The sequence below is a fragment of the Capricornis sumatraensis genome, chromosome 13 (genome assembly GCF_032405125.1).
Source record: "Capricornis sumatraensis isolate serow.1 chromosome 13, serow.2, whole genome shotgun sequence".
Classification (NCBI taxonomy): Eukaryota; Metazoa; Chordata; class Mammalia; order Artiodactyla; family Bovidae; genus Capricornis; species Capricornis sumatraensis.
In genome coordinates, this window is record NC_091081.1 from 84058120 (window position 1) to 84080972 (window position 22853).

At 48.7% G+C, this 22853-nt stretch overlaps 1 protein-coding gene across 1 annotated transcript in view; it reads right to left on the bottom strand.

The window, feature by feature from the left end:
- Window positions 1-22853, bottom strand: part of PRKN (parkin RBR E3 ubiquitin protein ligase) — a 1204761-nt gene that overhangs the window by 18441 nt on the left and 1163467 nt on the right. Inside the window, exon 12 of the mRNA XM_068985007.1 lies at window positions 16772-16855. Within this exon, the coding sequence (XP_068841108.1) occupies window positions 16772-16855 (84 nt within the window). The remainder of the gene's footprint in view (window positions 1-16771; window positions 16856-22853) is intronic.

Below are 22853 nucleotides of genomic sequence, written 5' to 3' on the forward strand. Positions count from 1 at the left end.
CCAATACAGCCAAACAAATAAATATTTTTAAAAAACACCTCCAACGTGCTGACACTTCATGCATGTTTGGAAGCTGCTTCCTTTGATAAGAGGTGACCAGACAGAGCAGGTGATCCATCGTCTCCTGTCCTGCGGATGTCAATATATACACCCCCCACGCCTCCATCTTTAGCCCATCAGTGAATAAAGGGTTCATTACATTGTAGGTAGGACCCGGCTCTCAGTCTTTCAGGTCTGCACTTCACCCAGAAATGCTGCTTCTGGGTCTTGATTCTCCTGCCTTTGTTGTCAGTTGAAAGGGGTGAACCTTGTTTTTTTCCCCAGGTCACTTCCCTTTGGCTACCAGTTCTTGCAAAGTGTGATTTCCCTTAAGGCTTTGGCGCCACCTGGTGACTGAGTGGAGCTCTGCAGCTATTTCCCCTCTTCCAATTGGAAACCCACGGAATTGCCAGGTGGAGATGAAACGGTCTCTGGTGTGTGTGCTTACCGGCGGTGGTGAGTGGGCATGGGTAGTGCAGTGTGTGTAGTGAATGTGTATGTGAGGGATGTGTGTGTGTGTGTGCGCACGTGCTCAGGTGTGCCACATTTGCTTTTGAACGCTTTCATTTTTTCCCTCTCTGTGCTCAGTTGCTCAGTTGTGTCTGACTCTTTTCAACCCCAGGGACTGCAGCACGCCAGGCCTCCCTGTCCATCACCAACTCCCGGAGCTTGTTCAAACTCGTGTCCATCGAGTCGGTGATGCCATCCAACCATCTCATCCTCTGTCGTCCCCTTCTCCTCCCACCTTCAATCTTTCCCAGCATCAGAGTCTTTTCAAATGAGTCGGTTCTTCACATCAGGTGGCCAAAATGTTGGAGCTTCAGCATCAGCATCAGTCCTTCCAATGGATATTCAGGGCTTATTTCTTTGTTGCTCAGTTGTGTCCAACTCTTTGCGACCCCACAGACTGTAGCCCACCAGGCTCCTCTGTCCGTGGGATTTTCCAGGTGAGAACACTGGAGTGGGCTGCCATTTCCTACACCATTCTCTCTCTCTCATGCCTGACCTTTTTTTTTTTTTTTTTAAATCATTCAGCCTTAAAAAAACTCAAACCTCAAAGTTGTACCATTTTACAGTACAAGGCATAAAATACTTCCCATACATGCTCTTTCCATTATTTATAGCTCAGCAAGCCTTGCTGAGGGGCAGGAAAGGAGAACCCCTGGAAGAATGTGAGTGCCGGTCCTGGAAACCCGGGAACCCATAGCCGCTCTGAGCCCCAGCCCAGGGCCATTTCTGCTGCCCAGAGCCAACACAGAGTCGGACACGACTGAAGCGACTTAGTAGTAGTAGTAGTGGTGGTGGCTCAGTGGCAAAGAATTAGCCTGCCAGTGCAGGAGACATAGGTTCAATCCCTGGTCTGGGAAGATCCCACGTGTCGCAGAGCAACCAAGCCCAACAGCAGCAACTATTGAGCGTGCGCTCTGGAGCCTGGGAGCTGCGACTACTGAGTTCAGGATACATATGGAGAATTCTGTTCAACTTGAAGCCGTCTTTATGTTGCTCGCCCAGAGGCTGGAGGGCAAGGGGAGGAGCTGCCACTCTGGCAGCATGACGGAGTGTCAGGAAGGCTCACAGGAGGAAGGTAAGTGGGGGACCGCAGCTCAGCGCACTGCAGCTGGCCTGGAGGTGGCGTCTGCTTCACCGGCACTCACCCTCAGCCAGGCACCTCTAGGCCATCCCTGATGGGTCCAAGCCCCTGGCCACCTGCCAGTCTAAAGCCACGGCTACTGAGCTTGACCATCTGCTCTCCAGGCTGGGCCAGAGGGCACCGACAGATGGCACGGCGAATCGCCTGGGCACCCACCTGCTCCTCTTCCCCCCGTTATGGCTGCAGCCCTGCCTCTTCCTGACGAGGGAGGATCTCTACTCTTTCATCCTTTACGCTTCCAATACGCCTCTGATTGGATGAATTCTGCTGCCCGGTCTTTGAGTTTGCTTTACCCTTTTTCCTGCTTGATCTAGTCTGCATTCGAAGCTTTCAATCCAAGTTTCTGTTCAGTTACTGTATTCTCCAGCTCTGTGATTTCTGGTTGGTACTTTTTAGTAGTTTCTCTTTGCTGAAATCATATATGCATTGCTTGTAAATGCACCTTGTATTGTTCTAAGAGCTCAGTGAACGTCAGCATGACTGTTACCCCATTCTCTGAGCAGCACAGAAGTTGCATTGTAGTCGTGCTCAGACCCTGGCCAGTACAACTATTTCCCTGGCCACGAGGTGTGTTGGCTGCACAGCTCTCGGCGACAGACTCCAAACAGGAACTGCCCTCAGCTGAAGGAAGTGGCTTCCTCCCCCGTGTCACGCTCCCTGCTGGGTCGGGGGGTCCACAGACAAAGGCGGGTCTGTGCGTGGGGGAGTGAATTCCTGCTCCCCGCCTTCCTTGATGCACAGGAAATCTGAGTGCCCATCCTGGCTCCAGAGCTCCTCACAGGACGGGCTGAGCCCCCCGCTGCAACTGAAGCCCCTTCCTCTGCCGTCCTGCTGCTTTCACTCTGCACAGCGAGACCCCCAAGTGCACCCCCCGCCCCAAGCCTGCACTCACATCTCTAGGGCCTCAGCGCTTGCTTCCTGAAAACACGACATGGAGTTTAGGCCGAACATTTCCTAATTGATTTTCTGTCTGGTGATACATCTGTTGTTGTAAGTGAGGTGCTGAAATTCCCCGCTGTTATTATATGGTTATCTGTTTCTTCCTTCAGGTCCGTAAATATTTGTTTTAAATATTTAGGTGCTCCTGTGTGGAGTGAATAAAAATCTACTAGCGTTAAAAAATATTTGCTAATGTTATATCTTTGTGATGAGCTATCTCTTTTATCATCAATATACTGTGCCCTTTAATATAAAATGTTATATGTCAATATTTCATTTGGACTTCCCTGGTGGCTCAGACTGTAAATAATCTGCCTTTAATGCAGGAGACCTGGGTTCAATCCCTGGGTTGCGAAGTTTCCCCGGAGAAGGGAATGGCTTACCCACTCCAGTATTCTTGCCTGGAGAATTTCACAGACAGAGGAGCCTGGTGGGCTACAGTCCATGGGGTCGCAAAGAGTCGGACACGACTGAGCGACTAAGACTTTCACTCTTCATAATGCATTCAGGGTCTATTTCATTAAATAGTGTGCCCCATAAATTTCTTATAGTATCTTTATTCTTTCTCATTCTTTACCCTTCCAATACGCCTCTGATTAGATGAATTCCACTGTCCTCTTTATCCTTTCTCCTGCTTGACCTAGTCTGCTGTCGAAACTTTCTATTACACATTTCTGTTCAGTTGCTGTATTCTTCAGCTCTGTGATTTCTGGTTGGTCCTTTTAAATAGTTTCTCTTTGTTGAAATATATACGCATCGCTCGTAGGTGTACCTTGTATTTGCATTGCTCTACTGACCTCAGTGAACATCTGCATGACTGTAACCCTATCAGGAAAATCACTTATCTCCATGAAAATAAGATCTGTTTTCGGAGATTTATCTTGTTCTTTTGTTTGGAACATTTCCCCTGTTTCTTCGTTTTTTTCTGACTCCGTGTGCATTTCCGTGCCTTAGATGAAATAGACACAGCTCTCAGCTTTGACAGAATGGCCTAGTGCAGGGGCTGAATATTATCAGACTGGCCTGGGCTACGGGTTGTCTCTCTGCCTTCTGTGATTGTCCAAGCCTCCTCCTTTGTTCTTAGTGGCTCCCGGCAGGTGAGCGTATGCCAAGACCTGTCACTGTCCCAAAGGGGATGGCACTCAGCCCAGTTGCACTTGGGCTGATTAGAAGTGGATTCTCAGGCAGCAGCTGGGAAAACATGTCATTAGGACCCTTCCAGGGAGCACCTGCTCCCTCTCTGCTGGGTATGAGCGGGTACTTGCAGGGGGTGGGGGTGGTGTCCCTGTGCCCACTAGGAACTGTTTCTTTGGGATTTCCCAGGGGGTGCAGTGGATAAGACTCCACCTGCCAATGCAAGGGACACAGGTTTGATCCCTGGTCCAGGAAGATGTCACGTGCCAAGGAGCAACTAAGCCCTAGCACCACAACTACTGAGCCCGCATCCTGCAACTACTGAAGCCCGTGTGCCCCAGAGCCCAGGCTCTGCAACAAGGGAAGCCGCCGCAGTGAGAAGCCCGTGGACCACAACTCGAGAGGAGCCCCCGCTCTCTGCAACCAGAGAAAGCGCTCTCGCCACACAGAAGATCCAGCACAACCAAAAAACCCCCTAAAAAGACTGCTTCTTTGTTTGCCCCAGTCCCGCGGGACTCACGCATGCAAGCCCCTTTGGCTGTTAGGGCCGGGTGACCCTAGGTGGGTGGGGTCACCTCAAGTGGGAGCTGCAAAAGCTGGGTGTGTACACACCTTCCTGCGAGATGCTCAGGCCTCGGTTCCATTATTGGAGCAGGCTGACGGGAGAAAGGGGGGAGACGTGTCTGCCTGCTTCCCTAGCTTCTGGGAAGAGCTGCAGTCAGCCCCTGGAGACCACTAAATTAGGAGCCTGGGCCCCAGGTGGCACTTTTAAAACACCCCTTTCAGGATGGAAGATAGACATGTTTTTCCCCCCTTTGGTCTGCTCCCTCCGTGCTGAGTCCTGGAGGGACAGCCAGCTCAGAACTGCTTCGTTTGCTCCAGTCCCGTGGGACTCATGAGTGGAAGCCTCGTTATCCATCAGAGCGGTATGCGATCTGTTCTGAGGGCAGCAGCCTTAAGAGCTGCAGTGCAGACGTGTGTACAGGCTCCTTCCAGGGAGACGCCAGTGACTCGTCCTGGGCTGCAGACAGAAGGCAGGGGAACTGTGCTCGGGCTTCCCTGGTCTTCGGGGGTAACAGCCCGCCCCAAGTGCGTGCTAAACTCTGTCAAGTACGCAGACCGCCTCTCTCACGGAAAGACCGTGAGATGATCTTGCCTGCGCCCTCTGCACTAAGCCCTGTGGGGAGAGCCATGGCGAGCGCTGTGCGTCTTGTTAAGAATTACTTCTTGGTTTGCTACAGTCTTGTGGGTCTCACCGACACAAGCGCCGTTGGCTTTTAGAGCTAGCTGCTTTGGGAGTCAGTCCCTCTAGCCGGAATCCTAACAGTTGGTGCACAAGATGTGGGGTCCAAACCCCTTGGTCCACGGGGAGAAGCTGCATGCTGGGGGCTCCCTTGCAGTTCCAAGGGTCAACCCCGGGGTGGGGATTTTTTTTGCTGTGCTGCACGGGTCATGCTCAATCACTCAGTCGTATCCAGCTCTTTGTGACCCCGTGGACTGTAGCCTGCCAGGCTCCTCTGTTTCCACTCCAAGGGATCTTCCCGACCCAGGGACCCAGGGATCAAACCTGTGTTTCCTGCAGCTCCTGCATTGGCAGGTGGATTCTTTGCCACCTGGGGCACTGTATGGCATGCAAGATCAAACCTGTGCTCCTCGAAGTAGAAGTGCCAAGTCTTAACTGCTGGACGGCCAGGGAGATCCTGGGGGGTGGGTTTTAGCGCAAGAGTGTGTCAGCCTTGGCTGCCTGTTTCCATGTGGGCGTCTTCTCCTTTGTCTGGCGTGCAGGAGTCACTCAGTTGGCCCCTGCGTCCCTGTCACTGTATGGCGGATGGCTGTGCAGTCAGAGCTGGTTTCATTATGTTTCACGTTACTGTGCTTCACAGATATTTACTGTTTCAATTGCATTTGCTCACTTTGAGTTTTTGTGTCACATTTTGGTAATTCCTGTGATATTTCAAACTTTTCCATCTTTATTATATGGTGATCTGTGACGAGTGACCCTTGACGTTACTGTTGCAATTATTCTGAGGCACCTTGAATCATGCCTGTACAAGACCCTGAACTTAGCTGAGAAATGTGTGTGTTGTGACTGCCCTGGAGACTATGAGTTTCCTTGCCTTTCTCCCTCTTCTCAGGCCTCCCTATTCCTTGAGACACAATAGGATGGAAATTAGGCCAATCAATAACCCTCAATGGTCTCTAAGTGAAAGGAAGAGTTGCAAGTCTCCGACTTTATACATCAAAAGCTAGAAGTGACTAAGCTTAGTGAGGAAGGCATGTCCAAAGCCTCGACAGGCTGAAAGCCAGACCTCTTGCACCAAACTGCTAAGTTCTGAACGCAAGGGAAATGTTCTTGAAGGAAATTTAAAGTGCTACTCCAGTGAACACACAAAGGACACGAGAGTGAAAACAGCCTTAGTGTGGATGTGGAGAAGGTTGTATGACCTGGAGAGAAGACCAAGCCAACCACAACACTCCCTTAAGCTAAAGCGGGACCCAGACTCTGTGCTCAGTCACTTCCGCGTGTCTGACTCTTTGTGACCGCATGGACTGTAGTCCACAGGCTTCTCTGTCCATGGGATTTTCCTGGCAGGAACACTGGAGTGGGTTGCCATGCCCTCCTCCAGGGAATCTTCCTGAAAGGACTGAACCTGTGTCTCCTGCATTGCAGGCGATTCTTTACCAGTGAGCCACTGGGAAAGCCCCGAGCAAGGCTCTAACTCTCTTCAAATCTATGAAGGCTGAGAGCGGTGAGGAAGCTACGTAAGAAAGGTTTGAGGCTGGCAGAGGTTGGCTTATGAGGTTTAAGGAAAGACATCACTTCCATAACATAAAAGTGCAGAGTGAACAAGCACGGGCTGATGTAGAAGCTGCAGCAAGTTATTGAGAAGATCTAGCTAAGTCGTGAAGGCAGTTACACTGAACAACAGGAGAAACAGCGTTATCTTAGAAGAAGATGCCATCCAGCACTCTCATAGTTAGAGAGGAGAAGTCAGTGCTTGGCTTCAAAGCTTCAAAGGACAGGCTCATCCTCTTGTTAGGGGTGAATGCAGCTGGTGACTTCAGCTCAGTTCAGTCGCTCAGTCGTGTCCGACTCATTGTGATACATGGACTGCAGCATGCCAGGCTTCCCTGTCCATCACCAACTCCCGGAGCTTGCGCAAACTCACGTCCATGGAGTCAGAGATAAGTTGGGGCCAAGGCGCATCTACCATCCCCGAATCCCAGGGCCCTTAAGAATCGCGCTCTGCCTGTGCTCAAGAGAAGCAGAGCACAGCCTGGGCAACAGCACGTGCTCACAGCACGGCTCACTGAGTACTTCCAGCCCACGGCTGAGACCTGCTGCTCGGAAAAGGGTCCTTTCAAGGTGTTTCTACTCACTGACAGGGCACCTGGTGACCACGGAGCCCTGTTGGAGACGCACAACGAGACTCACGTCGTTCTCACGCCTGTTGGGACAACATCCCTTCTGCCGCCCAAGCGTCAGGGACACTTTGACTTTCAAGTCTTACGATTTAAGAAACACACGTCATGAGGCTATACCTGCCCTAGATAGCGATTCCTCTGGTCGATTTTGGCAAAGTAAACTGAATACCTCTGGAAAGGACTCAGCATTTGAGATGCCACAAAGAACATTCATGACTCATGGGAAGAGGCCAAAATATGAACATTCACGGGAGTTTGAAAGAAACTGGTTCCAATCTTCAAGGGGGATTTTGAGGGCTTTAAGTTCTCAGGGGAGGAAGGAACGGCCGATGCGGTGGAAACAGAGACCCAGCATTGCAGCCTGAAGATGGGACTGAAGTGCTGCAATCTCACGGTGTGCTTTATGGATAAGGAGCTGCTTCTTGAGGGTGAACAAGTAGGGTTGTTTCCTGAGATGGAATTGACTCCTGGGGCAGGTGCTGTGACGATGATTGAAATGACAACAAGTGATTTAGAATATTACCTAAACTGGCTTGATAAAAAGCAGTGGCAGGATTTGAGAAGATTGACCTCAACTGTGAAAGCAGTTCTACTGTGGGAGAAATGCTACAGAGACATTGTTCGTGAAAGGAAGAGTCAATCCATGTGGCAGAGTTCATTGCTGTCTTATTTTGAGAGATTTCCACAGCCACCCCAACCTTCAGCAACCACCACCCTGATCAGTCAGCAGCCTCAACACTTGCTCCTTGGAAGAAAAGCTATGATGCTGCTGCTGCTGCTAAGTCGCTCCAGTTGTGTCTGACTCTGTGTGACCCCATAGACGGCAGCCCGCCAGGCTCCCCCGTCCCTGGGATTCTCCAGGCAAGAACGCTGGAGCAGGTTGCCAATCCCTTCTCCAGGGGATCTTCCCGACCCAGGGATCAAGCCTGTGTCTCTTATGTCTCCTGAACTGGCAGGCAGGTTCTTTACCCCTGAGCCACTAGGGAAGCCCAACAGCAACATTAGGAGGTGTTGAAAGCCGCTACTCACCGGTCCTGGCAGCCTGAGTTCTTTAATCGATATATTTCCATGTAGACTATGACACCCCCAACCTGCTGCTCGAGACAGAGATCACACACTTCCTAACAGCTCATCCTAGAGCATCCTTGCCACCCTCATGCTCAGCCCAGCGACAGCACTGAGCTCCAGAGGGCAAGGCCGGGCTGCTTCCCAGAGGTGAACTCGCCCTGCCCTCTTGATGACAGTGTTGCTGCTGCTGCTGCTGCTAAGTCACCTCAGTCGTGTCCAACTCTGTGTGACCCCAGAGACGGCAGCCCACCAGGCTCCCTCATCCCTGGGATTCTCCAGGCAAGAACACTGGAGCGGGTTGCCATTTCCTTCTCCAATGCATGAAAGTGAAAAGTCGCTCAGTCATGTCCAACTCTTAGTGACCCCATGGACTGCAGCCTACCAGGCTCCTCCGTCCATGGGATTTTCCAGGCAAGAGTACTGGAGTGGGTACCATTAGACAGCATTTTAAAAAACAAAGACATCACTTTGCCGATAAAGCTCCATGTAGTTAAAGCTATGGTTTTGCCAGTAGTCATGTACGGATGTGAGAGTTGGACCATGAAGAAGACTGAGCACCTAAGAATTGATGCTTTTGAACTGTGGTGTTGGAGAAGACTCTTGAGAGTCCCTTGGACTGAAAGGAGATCCAACCAGTCCATTCTAAAGAAAATCAGTCCTGAGTATACACTGGAAGGACTGATGTTGAAGCTGAAACTCCAATACTTTGGCCACCTGATGGGAAGAACTGACTCATTGGAAAAGACCCTGCCTGACACTGGGAAACATTGAGGGCAAGAGAAGAAGGGGATGACAGAGGATGAGATGGTTGGATGGCATCACAGACTCAATGGACACGAGTTTCAGCAAACTCGGGGAGATAGTGAAGGACAGAGGAGCCTTGTGTGCTGCAGTTCATAGGGTCGCAAAAAGGCAGACCCAACTTAGTGAATGAACAATAGCTTCTTATTAAGGTCTGTACTTTCCAAACACAATGATATTGTATACGTAATAGAATATAATACAGTGCAAACATAACTTTTATATGCACTGGGAAACAAAAACATTTGTGAGACTTGCTTGACTGTGATATTGCCTTGTTGCGATGGTCTGGAACTGAATCTGTATTATTATCTCCTAGGTGTGCCTGTGGCTTTTGTGTGGCCATGAGAAGCGGGGGGCTCAGGGGCTCCTGTGTCACCATCTTGGCCTCCGTCCCCCTCCCCATTCCTGTAGCATGCTTTCCCAGCCTCACAGTGAGGTTGGACACGTGAGGATGAAAGTGGGGGGTCATCATTCATTCACTAACATTTAATGGGTACCACCTAAGGGCTGGACACTGGTGTTATAAAGACAAAACATGTACAAATCTTGCACCAAGAAAAGCTCAGAATCTGAGGGAAGATCCAAGGAAACAGCATTTCAACGTGATGAATGGATCGAAGAGGTCTGTATAGTAGTCTGAGAGCTTGGAGGAAGTCGTGGGCTGGGCACATGGCTTCATGGAGGAGGTAACACATGCTCTGGCTCTTGCAGGTCGAGTAGGAGCTTGGCAGGCAGGGGTGCACACTCCCATTAGACACTGTAGATTTATGCCTCAGAGAGAGGGGTCACTGTTCCCAGACTCCTTTGAGCAGGTGCAGCCAATGAAAACAATCTGCTCTGTGGCTTTGGACAACCCCGCTATAACTCTGGAAGTCTCAGTTTGCCTTCTTGTTGAATAGGAGGAGGAACGTTAACTACTTAGAACCCCTGGGAGAACGAATCAATTTATGTGGTTTACAAGAGCAAGTGTTTACTTATTAGAGAGCCTCCAGGGGAACGCACGGAGGAGAACACCCCGGCTCGAGCAAGAAGCAGCAAATGGGGCTGGACTCTCATTAGCCTGAGAAGGATTGATCTTCTGTCACTGATTCCCCAAACCTCCAGCAGTTTCGACTTCAAGCTCGTTCAATATTTTAAAACCAATTTAAAACCGATTTTTGAGTTTGTTTGTTTGTTTTAAATATTGCATTAATCAAAAAATGCATTAAGTGTAGGGTCAAACAGCTTAGTTGATGGGAAAAGCCTGATTGGGCCCCAGGAGACACAGGCTTGTCTGGTTGGATAATGTCATATCAAGGCCCAGAAACCACTCAGCTTTCAAGGGAGAACAGTGGAGCGTAGCCACGGATGGCTGAAAGGAAAAGCCTTACAAGTGAATTGAATTGAAAGGAAATTTGAAGAAGGCTAATGATGGTATTTTGTTGTATTAGCAACATTCAGACATGAGGGTTCATCTGAAGCCTTCCATCCCAGGAGGCGAGGCTGCGATGAGATTTTTATTGTCAGGTGTGTGGAGTGCCATCCTTTCAAAGGTTTCAGGTCAATGGGATTGCAGAGGTCACCCATTTGAAGATCACTGTCGTCTGAGAGAAATGAAGGAAACAGAAAATAAACTGGCTCTAGGAAAATAAAAACCCTTCATTCTCTTGCCAAATGGAATTGGCTCTTTCGGTTTGATGAAATAGATTGTCGGGTTCATCCTTCTCCGTGTCCAAGAGTCGTTCTGTGTGAAACGAGGAAACGGGAGACGTGGAGAATATACTGGTTATCCTGGGTTCTTTTCTCTCTCTGCCTTGCATATGGAAGGCTGAATCCTTTGTGGCTGGCTTTCAGCTGGGTGTGGCCGGGGGAGATGTGAGCAAGAGCCCAGAGGATGGGTGGGGGAAGTCAAGGTGTGGTCGTCACTCCCCTCCAGCTCTGGGTCCACTCCTGGCAATGCAGACTCCCCGCCCCTCAGTTGCGTCTCTTTGCAGAGCTCCTCTGTGGCTCCAGCCCTTGAGGCGGGTCCCTGTGAAACACCCTTTCCGCCTCCTCTCTCTTCAGGCCTGGGGCAGTCACAGCTCCCCCCGATGTTGGACTCTCAGACCTTCCCCATCAATTTTGGTTCTTGCGACCCTTCCCCCCCACTGCAGGTCCTCCGTGACCCTTCAATTACAGTCTCTTCACGTGTGCATCTGAGGAGGACCCTCAATGGGTCAGAGACTTATACAGAAATGGCAGCAAACCCTCCAAACTCCGGTTGCCTTCTGTTCTCAGGCAGTAGTGAACCAGCAGAATTTTCCAGTTTGGTTGGGCCATTAGCTTCATTTTGAAATAAGAGAAATATGAGGCCTGGTTCAGTTACCAGGGGCACCAGGCAGGAAGGAGGCTCACTTTAGAGAGGTCTTATTCCAGAGCTGTCTCTTCCTGAATCCTCTCTTGGATATCCCTGTCTAGGATTAAAGATTCCTTGCTGGAATTCCTATCATACTGACTGTGCAACCCTGTGGCATCTAATGTGTGTGTGCTCAGTTGCTAAGTCATGTCCGACCCTTTGCAACCCCATGGACTGACTGTAGCCCACTAGGCTCCTCTGTCCATGGGAGTTTTCAGGCAGGAACCCTGGAATGGGTTGCCATTTCCTCCTCCAGAGGACCTTCCTGACCCAGGATGGAATCTGAATCTCCTATGTCTCCTGCATTGCAGGTGGATTTTTTTTTTTTTTAAGCCACAGAGCCACCTGGAGAGGCTGTGACATCTAATAAAGTAACACAAACTCCATGAGAGCAGGCACTTTATCCCCACAACGAGAACAAAGCCTAACCTGTTAGAGGCGTTTAATACTATTGAAGAAATGAAAGAACCTCTTTTCCTTGATAGATGCCACTGTGGAAAGGGAACGTTGCCCAAAATCAGGCCATCGCCACGGCAGCGGCCTCTCCCCTGAGGGGTAGCCCCTGAGGGGAGTTCAGAGTGTAGAAAAGCAGGGGCCACTCTGTGCCCCGGGCACTGGCCGAGGCAGTTAAGATGTACATCGAAGGGATAAGTTCAGAGCCCAGACCCTTGCACCTTCCCACAGAAAGAAAAGCACTAAAACCATTACCGTGAGAGGTCTGTTCTGTGTGATTAGCAGTAATCTTTGCTTCCCCAGTGGCTCAGTGGGTAAAGAATCTGCCTGCAGTACAGGAGACCCGGCTTCGAGCTCTGGGTGGGGAAGATCCCCTGCAGAAGGAAATGGCAACCCACTCCAGTATCTTGCCTGGAGAATTCCATGGACAGAGGAGCTGGGGCAAGCTATAGTCCGTGGGATCACAAAGAGTCAGACATGACTGAGTGATTAACTTAACTTTGCTGGTTGACTCCATTTTTTTTTTCTTCAGCACAAACTATTACCAGAAAAAACCAAAACCTCCTATTATCCTGCTCCTCTCTTACATCTTCAGGTCTATCTGAGAGTCTGTCTCCAGGCTATAGTCCTTTGTAAGGTCCCTAGATAGAAACTTAACTCACAGCTTTTAGGGTGTGCATTTTTCTTCAGCTGACACCATCATCACTCCACAAACACCTATTAGATGCCAATGCACCAGGTACTGTCTTGAGCCTCAGGATGCAGGGATGAGCAGAAGTCTAGCTGGAGAGAACCTTGCTTCTGTACTTTGTCCATTTGGTGCCCTCTGCTGGAACGTTCTCTGTCACCTTATTCCCCTGTCCTCTTGACAAGCTCTGACCCGCCCTTCATGACTTTCTTAGGGAAGCATTATACAAAACTGGGATTTGAATTTGGTAATAAGGAGTTCATGATCTGAGCCACAGTATGCAGGTCAGGAAGCAACAGTGAGAACTGGACATGGAACAACAGACTGGTTCCAAATAGGAAAAGGAGTCCGTCAAGGCTGTATACTGTCACCCTGCTTATTTAACTTCTATGCAGAGTACATAATGAGAAACGCTGGACTGGAAGAAACACAAGCTGGAATCAAGATTGCCGGGAGAAATATCAATAACCTCAGATATGCGGATGACACCACCCTTATGGCAGAAAGTGAAGAGGAACTAAAAAGCCTCTTGATGAAAGTGAAAGAGGAGAGCGAAAAAGTTGGCCTAAAGCTCAACATTCAGAAAACGAAGATCATGGCATCTGGTCCCATCACTCCATGGGAAATAGATGGGGAAACAGTGGAAACGGTGTCAGACTTTATTTTTTTGGGCTCCAGAATCACTGCAGATGGTGACTGCAGCCATGAAATTAAAAGACGCTTACTCCTTGGAAGAAAAGTTATGACCAACCTAGATAGCATATTCAAAAGCAGGGACGTTACTTTGCCGACTAAGGTCCGTCTAGTCAAGGCTATGGTTTTTCCTGTGGTCATGTATGGATGTGAGAGTTGGACTGTGAAGAAGGCTGAGTGCCGAAGAATTGATGCTTTTGAACTGTGGTGTTGGAGAAGACTCTTGAGAGTCCCTTGGACTGCAAGGAGATCCAACCAGTCCATTCTGAAGGAGATCAGCACTGGGATTTCTTTGGAAGGAATGATGCTAAAGCTGAAACTCCAGTACTTTGGCCACCTCATGGGAAGAGTTGACTCATTGGAAAAGACTCTGATGCTGGGAGGGATTGGGGGCAGGAGGAGAAGAGGACGACCCAGGATGAGATGGCTGGATGGCATCACGGACTCGATGGACGTGAGTCTGAGTGAACTCTGGGAGATGGTGATGAACAGGGAGGCCGATGAACAGGGAGGCCTGGTGTGCTGCGATTCATGGGGTGGCAAAGAGTTGGATACAACTGAGTGACTGAACTGAACTGATACAAAACTGGATTTGCTACATTTTGTTTTAGCGTATTATTACCATTATTTTTTTTCCCATAAGCGTCCCCTATAGCTCCCTGGTGAGCCTCTGAAGATAAATGTACTTCTCTGAATTTTTTCAGAGAATCTAGCAGGATGAGTGTCCTGTAGAAATGCTGTTTAATACCTGCTAATAGATGGTGTCTGCAGACACAGGCCCCTTGATACTGGCCATCTGTCCGTAAGGCCAGCTATACCCTTCTTCGCCCATATTTTAGAGTTCCTTTTCTTTTTTTAATCTGGGCTACCTTAACCACTGGGGCTTCCCTGGTGGCTCAGTGGTAAGCAACTCACTTGCCAAGGCAAGAGAAGTGGGTTCACTCCCTGGTCTGGGAAGATCCCCCGGAGAAGGAAACGGCTACCCACTCCAGTATTCCTGCCTGGAGAACTCCAGGGACAGAGGAGCCTGGTGGGCTACAGGCCATGGGGTCACAAATGAGTCGGACACGACTGAGCGACTTATTAATAACAACGACCTTAGTGGTCAACACCAGGGTTGGCTGGTTCCTCCTGAATGACGGGGTTGGTGGAGTGGGCCAGGCGCTGGACAGCTTTGGGTTCAGCAGTGCTCTTCTTCACTTCACTGCTACTGCTGGCAGATAGACAGATGTTAGGGTATCCCTTCTCGGAAGGCCTTGTCCGTGCTGTCATCATATGAACAGATGGGTGGGAACTGCTGGACGACACCCAAATCCAAGAGCATCAGCCTGTCTTAGTGGGGGTGGGTGGGGGTGGAGGCGGTCTCAGGGACAGCATTATTCCTGACCTCCAGATCCAGTGAGCTTGCATTCAAGTGCCCTGGAGCTAAAATAAGTCAACAGAAAGGGCGTGTGCTGCCTCTGCTGTTGAAACGGCCGCTCAGTCCTAAAGCTCCCAACATGGTCAGGCCAGCATAGTAGGAGCTGCTGAGAAGCCCTGAGCTCATGTACTGTGCTTCCTCGGTTACTTTAAATTGAGTAGAAACCTCCGCAGAATCTCATAGGGATTCATTTCTTAATGCTCTCATATTAGAGCCTTTTTTTTTAAAAAACAGGCTTTATTTTTTTGTTTTTAAATGTTAGCATTCATTTCTTTTTGGCTGTGCTGTTTCTTTGCGGTGCGCGCTCCTTTCTAAGGTGTGATGCGAGGGTTTCTCATTGCAGGGGCTTCTCTTGTTGTGGAGCTGGGGCTTTAGGGTGCGTGGTTTCTGGAGCTGCAGCTTGTGGACTCAGGCTCAGCACCTGTGTGCACAGACTTAGCTGCCCTGAGGCATGGGGATCTTCAAAGATCAGGGATTGAACCCGTCACCTGCATTGGCAGGTGGATTATCACTGAGCCACAGGGAAGCCCTTTAGAACATTCTGATATTTACAGTTCTCAACTTTTGAAATTAAAATGTTCTGGAACTTCTATGCCTATTGATGAGGTTCCTGTCAACAGAACGACTACAGGGTTTATCTGGGTAGATTTCATGTTTATACCCCTCTTAATGTCTCTATCGGGAGAAAAATAATGAGCAAATTCATCAAGTGTGTTGAAATTTTTACTCCTTTCCCCTGGCTGATCATTGTTGTTGTTCAGTCACTAAGTCATGTCTGACTCTTTGTGACCCCATGGATTACAGCTTCCCTGTCCTTCACTGTCTCCTGGAGTTTGCTCAAACTCATATCCATTGAGTCAGTTATGCCATCCCACCATCTCATCCTCTGTCGCCCACTTCTCTTCCTGCCCTCAAGCTTTCCCAGCATCAGGGTCTTTTCCAGTGAGTGATAATCAATAAATAAAAGAAAATACATTTGCATTTCCTTAAGCCTGATACAGCACTTCAGAGAGTCAGGCTCAGTAAACACGCGCTTTACCTCATCAAGACTGAAATGCGGTATAGCACAGCTCTTTGCAGGACGACACCCTCAGCAGGAAACCCCTTTTCTTGTCAGTTTAGCAAAGCTACACTGTAACTCTTAAACCAGGTGCCCCTAAGCTCTGTTCATCCAGGGTGGAGCACACCTGTCAGGTCTTTTGTTCATATAATAGCTTGTCTAACCTGTTGGTTTTTTCCATAGATCAAAGAAGTGGGCATGATGAACAAGCAATTAGCATAAGACCAGATCTCCTCAGAGCTTACCTTTCAGTAATCTCTCGAACAAACTATGTGAACAAGAGAGCATCCAAAGAAAGCTCACAAGAAGTCAACAAGCCTGCACGCAGTGGGGGATGATGACGGCTCTGCCCCCGTCTCAGCAATTCACCGATACTACTTCCCTTTTTCCCCTTAAAAACCTTCATGGCTGAGCAGACTCTTCAGAGATGGTTTCTGGGGGACACTGAGTCCACCATCTCCTCAGATTGCTGGCTTTCTGATCAAAGGCAATTTTCCTTTCTACCAACAGCTGCCTCTCAGGTATTGATTTTCCAGCAGTAAGGAGCTGGACCGGAGTTTGGTAAGGATATTGCTAAAGAAACAATGATATTTTTGCATCATATAATACTTCTATCACGTCATTCATGGAGAGAGTTCTCACCAAAGACTTTAAACAAGGGCACTTAAAAAAAAATGATGTGAAGTTAGTATTGATTTCCCTGATTCAGAGTTTGTTAAATTGTTTGATCTCTTTTCTGAAGACTCCTCCGATAACGCTAGACTCCTTATCCCTCCTCCACTTACCCCTGGGGAAGAATTCCCGTGGAAGAACCAACACACCACACATGACCATTGGGAAGTCTGCAGCAGGACCCCGAGGACAGGGGTCGTTCGGAGGGACTGATGACTGGGGAGCCAGAGCCCCATCACCATGGCTGTAGGCTGCTAGTCTGGTCCTTCCTTTTTCAGATTGGAACCTTTGATGATCTCCAGAAACCAGCTCCTGTCCCCAACGAGACAGGAAGGAAGAGGGCGCATTACCTGAGTGACTGCTCCTGAGGCTTCAATCACGGTGCCGCAGTCACCTTGGTGGTACGGCTCCTTACAGTCCCGGCAGAAGACGAACTGCAGGAGAACACAGGCAGGTTAGAGGTGTGCTTGTGGGCCCCGTTTGGTCACAGCCTGCTTTCCTTTCCCAAGCTCGCTCTACTCCCGCCCCTGACTCGGTGATGCTTTCTGTGCCAAACTACCTTTCGCAAAGAGGAAAAAGTGTCCTACTTTGATGACACTGTTCACTCTTTACTAAAGAATGTTCCAAGCACCACCGCAGAAGCATTTCGAAAATGAGTCACATTTCCTCTCTTCAAAAATGTTTCTAGTCTAGCAGAAGAGACAGCAATGCAAAGAAATACCTACAGTTAAGTGTTACTGGTGTTAGCATATGAGGAAAACAATCTCAGCCAAGAATTTCACACCTGATCTTTATTTACTTGCATCAGTTCAGTTCAGTCCCTCAGTCGTGTCTGACTCTTCGCGACCCCATGGACTGTAGTATTTCAGGCTTCCTTGTCCATCACCAACTCCCGGAGCTTGCTCAAACTCATGTCCATTGAGTTGGTGATGCCATCGAACCATCTCATCCTCTGTCGTCCCCTTCTCCTCCTGCCCTGAATCTTTCCCAGCATCAGAGTCTTTTCCAATGAGTCAGTTCTTCACACCAGGTGGCCAAAGTATTGGGAGTTTCAGTTTCAGCATCAGTCGTTTCAATGAATATTCAGGACTGATTTCCTTTAGGATGGACTAGTTGGATCTCCTTGCAGTCCAAGTGACTCTCAAGAGTCTTCTTCAAAACCACGGTTCAAAAGCATCAATTTTTCGGCACTCAGCTTTCTTTATGGCCCAACTCTCACACCCATACGTGACTACTGGAAAAACCATAGCTTTGACTAGACAGATGTTTGTTGGCAAAGTAATGTCTCTGCTTTTTAATATGGTGTCTAGGTTGGTCATAGCTTTTCTTCCAAGGAGCAAGCATCTTTAAATTTCATGGCTACAGTCACCATCTGCAGTGATTCTGGAGACCAAGAAAATAAAGTCTCTCACTGTTTCCATTGATTTTCCATCTATTTGCCATGAAGTGATGGAACTTGATGCCATGATCTTAGTTTTTGGAATGTTGTGTTTTAAGCCAGCTTTTTCACTCTCCTCTTTCACTTTCATCAAGAGGATCTTTAGTTCCTCTTCACTTTCCGCCATAAAGGTGGTGTCATCTGCATATCTGAGGTTATTGATATTTCTCCCTGCAATCTTGTGCAGGGGGTCTTCCAGCTTGTGCTTCATCCATCCTGGCATTTTGCATGATGTACTCTGCATATGTTTCCTTGCATAAAGGATTTATATGTCCATGTTAAGGGTCTTACTTTTGTATTGAAAGCCTACTGTGGAAAGAAGAAAGGGCCATCATGGGTTGAATTCTGTGCCCCACAAACTCATGTGTGGAAGCCCAAACCCCCGGCACCTCAGAATGTGCCTGTGTTTGGAGATAAGACCTTTGAAGAGGGAAGTAAGATAAAATGGGGTTTCCCAGGTGGCGCTAGTGCTAAAGAATGTGCCTGCCAATGCTGGCGACATCAGAGATGCGGGTTCAATGCCTGGTTGGGGAAGATCCCCTGGAGAAGGGAATGGCAGCCCACTCCAGTATTCTTGCTTGGAGAACCCCACGGACAGAGGAGCCTGGCGGGCTACAGTCCATGGGGTCACACAGAGTCAGATACGACTGAAGCGGCTTAGCACGCACACATGCAAGGTAAAGTGAGGTCCTCAGGTGGCACTGCGCAATGGTGTCCTTACAGAAGGCGATCAGGACACAGACACTGGCACTGAGAGATGAGCATGCATGGGTGAGGGAGCCTCAAGTGTGAGTCACTCCGACGTGTCTGACGGGACTGTGGCCCGCCAGGCTCCTCTGTCCCTGGGATTCTCCAGGCAAGAGTACCGGAGTGGGCTGCCATGCCCTCCTCCAGGCCATCTTCCCGACCCAGGGCTCGACCCGGGGTCTCCTGCCCCAGGGACATCGAGGGAGAAGGTGGCCATCTGGGAGCCGAGGAGAGACGTCTCAGGAGAAACCACCCCTGCCCCCCGTTCTCGGACCCCCGGCCTCCGGAACTGTGAGAACATTTGCTCCTCTGGTCTTAGCCCCTGGCTGTGGCGCCCCAGGAAGCTAAGGCATGGCTGAAGTGAAGCCTCTCACCCGGATGGCGCTCCTGGCCGCATTCAGAGCTCCCTTCAGGATGGAGGAGACCTAGGAGTCGACGGTCCTTCCCTGATGGAGGAGGCTGGAGACGTGAATGCTGCAAAAGGAAGCTGGCCTACACCGGCTGGACTAGCGGCCCCTGCAGAACCTGCTTCCCCTGCCCCACCCCGCTCGGAGGCGCCGTGGGGGCTGAGGGCGTGGGCTCCACGGGGGATGCCCGGGCTGCAGCCATCGCCCGTCCCTTGACGACCAAGACCACCTTGGAAGAGCGGCCTCGGAGCCTGGGCCTCCGTTTCCTCCTCTGAGAAGACAGGGTAACAGTGATAACTGTCTCGCATGAGCGCCACGAGAGGAAAATGAGATAAAACCCATGCTCAGTGGCTACAAGCAGGCCTGGAACATGGTGTTTTCTGAGGAGATGCCAGCCAGGCCCTGTCCTTATTTCACGGCTGGAGAAGGAGTTAGTTAGACAGTGCTGGCTGCTCAGTCATGTCCAACTCTATGCCCGCCAGGCTTCTCTGTCCATGGGATTCTCCAGGCAAGAACACTGGAGTGGGTTGCCATTCCTTTTCCAGGGTATCTTCTCGATCCAGGGATCGAACCTGCATCTCCTGTGTCTCCTGCATTGGCAGGCGGGTCCTTTACCACTAGCGCCACCTGGGAGAAGGAGTTGCTTCACTAGAAAACTGGTTCCCTTCAACAACCACTCATTTTACTTGGTGGAGAGTAACATCTCTCCCAGCAGAAGCTGTACTCAGCGAAGATGTTCTAGCAGAGAAGAGAGCCCAGTCAATGAGTATGGCGTGTGGGCGATGGTGGTGGTTTTAGAGAACAGGCCCAGTGAGATCTGATACTCTTCTGCTTGAGAGATGGGCTCCACACCCCTCCTGCCTAAATCTGGATGTGCTGACCCCTCGACCAGCGTTGGTAGAAGTGACGGCCTGCCACTACTGGGGCCCTGGCATGCTGCAGTCCATGGGGTTGCAAGGCGTCGGACACAACTGAGCTACTGAACTGAACTTGAAAGAAACTGGCAGCTTCCACTCTCTGTCTCCTGGGACACTTGCTCTTGAAGTCCAGTCACCATGGAGAGGCATGCATGGAGAGGAACTGAGGCCCCCAGCCAACACTCTTGCCGGCCAGGTGTCTGAGCCGTGTTTCACCTGGGTCTTCCAGCGTCTGGGTGACCTGCCCCCGCTGACCCCACGTGGAACGGAGACAAATGCTTGCACAGGGTTCTGTCCAAATTATAGGTTTGCAGGCAAAGGCAAAACCAAGCAAAGCAGGAACCCGACTGTCACTGTTCTAAACCCTAAGTTTGGGGATGCTTTTTACACGGCAATCGATAGACCATACAGCAATGACACTGGATTCCTGGAGGCCTCGAAGAATTTCCAGAAGCTGGAAAGCTCCCAAATTCATATTCTAAAGCATAAACCGGACATTTAACTCAATTTTGCTTGAGATAAGATTGATTTGGGGACTTCCCTCCTGGTCCAGCGGTTCAGAATCCTCTTTCCAATGCAGGGGAAGTGGGTTCGATCCTGGTGGGGGAAGTAAGATCCCACATGCTGTGGAGCAGCTAAGCCCACTTGCCACAACTAGAGAGAAGCCCTTGAGCTGCAGCTAAGACCCGATGCAGCCAAAACAAAACAAAACAAAAGACAGGTTGGACTGATAACCCTCCAAACAAACAGGATCTAGAAAAACCCAGCTTTATCCCCAAACACATCACCACTCTGCTTCACCTCAAAATAACAGCCTTTGCAGGCCGGTTCTTTTCACACTGTCTTCACCTGAAACAGGATCCCTGCTCCCCACCTACCCTCCCACGGTCACCTTCTTGTTTCAACAACTCATCTGAAAATCATTTTAATCTCAGGGCATAACAAACAAGAAGAACAAGTATTTTATAAGGAAAAGGCCTCCTCTACAGATGTCACTATCTGGCTTCTGAGCCAACACTTTCAGAGTCTTTTAGCCTTCTATTTCTTCCAACAGCAGAGAGACTGAGCCCGCCTTTTGTGGAACGTAAACTTTCCTCAAAGGTTCATCTTGGTGGGAGAGGGGGTGTGTGTCAGCACGTGTTTACACAAAGCATCAAGACCACCAGGCTTTCATTTATGACATTTTAATTTTCCCTGAACTGAAAGCTAATCCAGTGAACAGTGAACAGGCTGGATCCTAGAGTTCCTTCTTAAGGTTTTTTTTTTTTAACGTATCTGCTCATCTTTGGGTTCGCCCCAGACCCATCACTCTGCTCTCGTGTTGAAAAACTGTGAATTGTATGGTTCACTCATTGAGAAGAGCTCACTGTGTGATCTCAACCCAGGCCTTTCCATGGAAGCAAGTCTGATCTCTTGGTGTGACAGGGAAAACGCTTCACATCTTATTAGCTCGTGGATGAGATATAAAACCAGTTTCATGGTAGAGGAACACCCTGGAGGTTGATCATTTTGTCAGAATAAATAGGGCTTTCCTGACACAAAGACATTAAATTCCCTTTCATACCAGTACTACAAAGAATAGAGTATTAAAAAAAAATAACAGAAAAGAAAGCGCATATAAAAATTAAACCCTCACCGCTTCAGTATGGCAAAAGGCAAGCAAAAGCTTGAAGAATGTGCTGGTGATAATTTAGCATGAATGCACTTGCTAATTTGCTCTTATTCAGACAGCATAACTTAAGTTTAGCGACATCATACCTTTGGCTTTCTAAATAACTCAAATCTGTCTCATACAAAATGGAGACATAATTAGAAGGTCTGGTTTGATCTAAAAAATATGTTCAGGTTTTTAATTTAATTATCTAGAACTTAAGACTGTCAATCAGGTGCTTGAACAAATGCTTAGGCCTTCGGTTCTCAAACTGTGTAGCAAGGAGCCCTGGGATGCCACAACAAATTCACAGAGGTGCAGTGGGATTGTTTACATTTTTGAGGAAAAGCACAGTGATACTTGGCACTGTGGGACTCTGAATTACTAACTCATGGTGCTAATGTACATTGCGCTACTCTTCATTTGATGACATTATGTTTTTGCAAAGCAGGATTTTTGGAGGTTACTGTGTGATAAGAAAGACAGGTGAACATTTCTTTGGCCAAGGAGATGTAGTTATTTAAAAATGAAATAAATATATTTTTTCTTTCAATTTACATGAACTGTTTTTTCAAATGGCTATTAAGTTGTTACGATATTAATTCTTACTATGTTATTTGGACCTAAATATTTAATAAACAGAACTGTTAGGCATTTCTTATGGCCTAGAAGCACCAGGAGAAGCTGCCACAAAGGGCAAGGTGAACACAGGAAGTTTGGGGAATTCTGCCTTAGGCAGATAAATAGAATTCCTTGAAATCATATTTTGGGTTTGTTTGCAAAAACTCCCAGGGCACAGGTATTTCGAAAGAGCTTGAGGAGGAAGCAAATCTGACTGTAACATTTTCACAGTCTCTCTGCCAACTTGCCTGTCTCCTTTCTGGGGCACGTGGGTCTGGCTTTAACCAATAGTGTCAAAGGCCACGATTTCCCCAGGGGCTTATTAGTCATTAACTGTGGGCTCACTTTTGCTGAGGCCCTTTTAAGATGCCTTATGAGTAAATACTAATAGAATCGACTACCACCTGTTTTACATTGTGTACTTCTCCTGGGTTATTTTGAGATAGATCTGGCAAATGCCAGCAACTTCTGCAGTTTTTTAAAAAAAAGAATCTTTAAAGCTTTAAAAAAATCTTAACAGTAATAATACTTACTCTACTAATTTTCTAAACTCTATCCCCTTATGAAATTTGATTAAAAACCAAAACATATGGGCTGTATTATCTTTGCCTGTGATGTTAGTTTCATGCATCAACTCGGCTAGACTATGGT